Here is a 5,225-nt window from a genome sequence, read left to right as displayed (position 1 = left end):
AAAAAAAAAAAAAAAAAAAAAAAAAAAAAAAAAAAAAAAAAAAAAAAAAAAAAAACCTATTTTTTAACCTAAAATAAAGAAAGGAAAAAAAAAAAAAAAAAACCCTGAATCTATCCATCTTCCTCCCATTCTCACGTTCTTCAACCCGTCTCCTTCTTCACGCCATCTCCTCCTCCGTTTCAGCAGCCTAGTGTCCGCCGCCGCCTTTCTCCGGTTCAATACTTCCAACCATATTTTTTCCAGCAGTGCCGTTACAGCTCCCTCTAGCGGTATGCAGTGATTTTCTACTCTCTCGTTGTTACAGTATTTTCCCAAATCTCCATCTTTGTCTTTCTTCTCACTTGAATAAACAAAATGCAAATTAGAACTTGTCTAATGAAATAATGAAAGGACGAAGGAGTTGTTTTAATTTTCTTAGTTAATAGCAACTAAAGAAAAAAGAACGAAAGAAAGAAAAAAAATCTTGCGGCAAATTGGGACTTCTCCGACTTCCGTTTGCTACTGTCGGCCATTTAAATTATTGCGTATGTCCTTCAATTGAGGCTTGGTGTTCTGTATATATCTTTATTCTCTGCAGAAATTGCATTATTTCTATTCTTCAAAAAATTTTAAAAGCAACGCCCACCATGAATTTTCCAGAATCTCCCTTCTTCTTTATTTATCTAGAACCAGTTGAAGTAAAGTAATCTATTGTATTCCAATATTTCCTAAAAAAAAAAAAGGTCAGATATTAGGATCAAAATAGTTTAGCCAAATTTCTTTTGAAAACTTAGACCTCCATGGCTGGTTGTTTCTGGTTCCTTCTTGCAAAGCGCACACCAGAGTTCAATGGATACCCTTTTTTCTTCCAGTTTTTATTAACATTTGAGGCTTCTTTATGTAATTATTTTTTAATCCCTAGCTTGTAGGAGTTGGTCTGACTGACAAAACAACCTTAACTATGATGATATTTGTAGATTATAGTTGGGAAGAAGCGGTATGCAATGCCGTCATAGCTCCCTTTAGTGTTTAGTCTAAACTGTACTTAGGATTCAGTTTTAAATTGTTCGATGAAATGTCTCTTAGAATGTCACTTTTGGAATTGGCATTAACAAGAGTGACGAAATGCCCCTTAGAAACCACTTTTGCACTGCATCATTATTTTGTGAGATGAATTGGCTTTGACAAGATGGTAGATGTCAGAAAGCTTTCTAACCTATACCAGCCATTTGAAATGTTCAAATCTGAGATATCATCACTATAAATATCACATCTGAGTTCAGGGGAAATAATTCAAATGTGTAATTATTCCTACATTCTAGGTATTTAGTAATTCATTTTCAATATAGAATTTAGGTGATAGAATTCTGTGTTCAAAATTTATACTTTTTGTGTGAAAATCCATGTTGTGGCTTTATCTTCCATTATACTGATTAGAACTATCTTAGTCAGCAATTATAAGATGCATAACTTTCAGGTAATGTTACAGTTTATATTTTCTGTGATTAAAATTAATTTGAATCTTATTTTACTGTTTATAATTTAAAATTATTATTAATTTTTTTAATTAAGTTCTTCTTCTTCTTCTTTTTTTTCTTTGTTTAAAATTATTCATGGCGTGTTTTGTCTTCTCTTCTAAGAATTTCTGGATTCATTTTAAAAATTATTCATTATATGTTTTGTCTTCTCTTTTCAGAATGACTGGATTCATTTCTAGGACTCAGATTCAGAACTTGTTAGAGTTCTAAAAAAAATTGATTGAAAACTATGCCGCACCGAACACGACCTATGACTGCGCTCCTTGTGTTTACTGGTCTCAATGTGGTGCTGGTATCAACCATCACACCAGTCTATGATTTTGTATGCTTTCATCCATATTGGGAAAGAAGGGTACTTTCAATTATCACTTACTCAAGTTATTTGCATGATATCTACATAGCATCTTTGTTAGGGTTCATCATGCCGTTTTTTATGTACATGGATACTAGCTTATTATACTTGTGGTAAATATGTATTGTTCTCTGTGTTTGGTGTCAATTCACATTGTCATTGTTTCTCTGTCTGGCTTTAGTGTTGTGATTGAATGTCTGAACCAGGATATTTGTAAGGTTTCACTGGAGAATGTAAAGTTGCAGTTGGCTGAGGGATTGTTAGCTTCTAGTTGTGAGAACTATAGAGTCTGGACTATGCACTGGGAGAAGATAGAGGGGGGAATAATTTTGAGGAAACTCGAAGAGCAATTATGCTCACAGAGTGCTGATGTTCTTGAGTGATTGACTTCGTATTCTATTTTATGATCCATCCACTTGAATTATCATTAGTATTAGAGTAACAATTACGGGAGTCTACTTGGATTATCAATTAACTATATGTCTGTACAAAGTTATTGCTAGATTGGTTTCCAACATATTGAAGAAAGTTCTCACCTCCGCAATCCACAAAACACTAATTGTTTTCTAACCTCTCACATGTCTCTCCTTTCTCTCTCATCACCCTCTTACCTCTCCCCTCCCAACTTTCCTTTCCTCATCCCATTAGCCATGTTTTTCAGCTTTGAATGGAATCCTCGTCACATTGCTATGTTACGAGATGGTATCTCCATCCCACTTCCTTCAAGATTGAAAGGAAAACATTTTCCATAAAAAATGATCCCAGGGTACCAAAGTCATTTTCAGTCTCACCAAAGCTTCTAGTTCTGCTCCATGCTTGTTATGCTAGACTTTGCAATCTCCCCTTGACAATTGGCATGACATCATGAGAGCCCTTAAACAAAATCTCCATGACAATTGGCATGAGATCATGAGAGCAAAGGGAACATTTCCATGACAATTGGAACATTTCCATGACAATTGGCATGACATCATGAGAGCCCTTAAACAAAATCTCTCTGCCTTCTCATTGGTTAGACCCCTACAACCTGACAAAGGTCTAACTCGTGTCGTTCCAACAACCAATGAGGAGGACCTCAATATACGATCGCACAGAGTAGTTGGGAGTCCTATTACATTTAAGGCCAATTTCAATTCACCCAATCAAGGTTTATTGCATGTAGTGATTGTGGACTTGTTCAAGGATATTGAGTAGATAGTTGATATATTAGACTAAATCCTATCTTATAGAGCTTGTTCCCATTTGTTTTACAATTGATTTGGTAAGCTACATGTCCAGTGCACGGAGAATTGACATCCCTATCTCCTAATGCATCTTCTTGCCATTTTTTTTTCTCATCATTTTGGTAATGATATGCTTTGTATCTTTTATAAAAAGTAAATAAATAAATTGTAAGAAAAAATTCTTGCGAATATAGTATATTGATAACCCAAGAATAAGGATGTCATTTTACTTTTCTTCTATGGACTCAGTAAACGACATTGTTCAACTAGGAAATAGCCCATGTTATTGTTTCTGTACCTTGCTTGCCCCCTTAACATTGGAGTTGCAACAATGATGTATAAGTTATCATAACCATACACTAGAAGATGTCATGATTCCTTTTGACCTTTGTCTGATCGAAGTCCTCATTTAAGCCGGTACGACATGACTTGACTATACTCTTAATGGAAGGTTCTGTGACATGATGGATGTGCCACCAACAATAAATGCTTTATACTGCTGCATATGGCCGCAAAGTTGCTAGCATTACAATTATAGGAAGAAACATCCATATCTAGAGTCGCTTAGGGAGTTATTTGAGTGGCATCGTCTTGGTTAAAGGATGGAAAGTTAGGTTGTGGAGTCTCACGACCATACTATGAAGAGAGTAGGTTGTGACCCTCACATAGAGTCAAGTAAGGCGGTGACCCTCAAGAGGCGTCCATCCGGCCATGCGAGGGCCAATATAGAAGAATGTCATGATGCGACTGAGGAGGACATTGCATCATCCAACACGCCATGTAACGTGTGCATTGAAGAGAAAACAAGGCATAAGCAAGATAGGGGCAATGAATAGACAAGAGTGTCACAGATAGGCTTGTTGAAGGGTCGGGTAGCGCCTCAGGCCTTAACCTCAAAAGTCAGGGTTTCGAAGGAGTTTAGACATGCGATTCTGAAGTCAAGTTTGTCCATATGAGATATGAAGCTCACCAAATTGGACATCGAATGGATGCTCCACGTCACCGTATGTTCGTTCCCCAAAACCATGTCTACACCTGCCAATTTGGAAATGCCTCAAAATGTATCTTAGGGGGAGACATGGTGTCAACTCTCCACCACCCCTAGGCCTTGTGGCCTAAGCAAGCTATCTTATGGCACATACGTGTGTTATAGTGAGGACAAGCGTTGCGAGACGAGTGTCTCGTATGACTTCCTTTGAAATGAGTCTTTCAAAGACAGTATTAGGTGGCACAAGTGTGCCGGTATTGCACCCTAGCCCAAGTATCAGAGGTTGGATTATACACCATCTATCCAGTATGGAGTCCGTAAACGACATGGCATGGGCATAGAAAGACCAATGCCTCGACTGAACCCAGATGGATAGATGTTTAAGATGTCCTGATAATATGAACACATTGGCTCATTCTCAATGGCATGACCGAGCGAGTTGCAATGACCAACGACACCCCATGACTGGGGATGGTGTCAAGACATATGGGCCATGTAAATTGGGAACCAAGATGATGTTGGATGCGACATTATATTGAGAGACCTTGGCCCGAGTGGAGGCAAGGTCGAGCCGAATGACTTGGCCTAGTGTAGAGGCAAGTCGGTTGTGTCCCAGACGATTGAACATACACGCGCAGGCGGCATGTGTGGCCAAAAAAGCTTGGATTCTGCACTAGTGATGTTCGGTTGGTGAAGACAAACCTCGCCTAAGGTCCGACGAAGCCACGAAGCCACAAAGCCACAAAGCCACAAAGCCTGAAGAAAAATGAATATGGGGCTTCATTTCCTTTTAAGGCTGGTCGTGAGCATGTCAAGATCATGATGTTGCACGGTTGAAAAAGTATGACCGTGACACTGTGAACATTATGTACATTTTGTACGTTTAGGCTTTTTTGGTTGAGTGTTGGATGAGATGGGACATTCTCTGATCTCCTTGGGCCTGCACTTAATTGCTATCTGAAAAACAAGTACTCATCAAGAACATGTTAAAAAGAAAACAAGAACAAATTAGCTGTGCAAACACGAAATAAATAAACTGTTCTGAAAACAGTTGTCAAAACAACTTCTTTAGTTCTTAATCTTTCTTTTTTTTTTTTTTTTTTTTTTTTTTTTTTTTTTTTTTTTTTTTTTTTTTTTTTTTTTTT

The 5,225-nt window shown here is 37.6% G+C and overlaps 1 protein-coding gene across 2 annotated transcripts in view; it reads left to right on the top strand.

The window, feature by feature from the left end:
• Positions 1–81: 81 nt before the first annotated feature.
• Positions 82–5,225, top strand: part of LOC111466268 — a 6,151-nt gene continuing 1,007 nt past the window's right edge. Inside the window, exons 1-2 of one of the 2 annotated variants that reach the window (XM_023110877.1) lie at positions 82–269; positions 1,676–1,869. In XM_023110877.1, coding sequence (XP_022966645.1) covers positions 1,747–1,869 — 123 coding nt within the window. In that variant the 5' untranslated portion in view covers positions 82–269; positions 1,676–1,746. Of the gene's footprint in view, positions 304–1,675; positions 1,870–5,225 lie in introns of both variants that reach the window. The other variant, XM_023110878.1, reaches the window with a different exon arrangement.

Source organism: Cucurbita maxima, unplaced genomic scaffold (genome assembly GCF_002738345.1).
Source record: "Cucurbita maxima cultivar Rimu unplaced genomic scaffold, Cmax_1.0 Cma_Scf00030, whole genome shotgun sequence".
Taxonomy (NCBI): domain Eukaryota; kingdom Viridiplantae; phylum Streptophyta; class Magnoliopsida; order Cucurbitales; family Cucurbitaceae; genus Cucurbita; species Cucurbita maxima.
The sequence above is the reverse complement of the archived record's forward strand: the minus strand, read 5'-3'. Positions and strand labels throughout refer to the sequence as shown.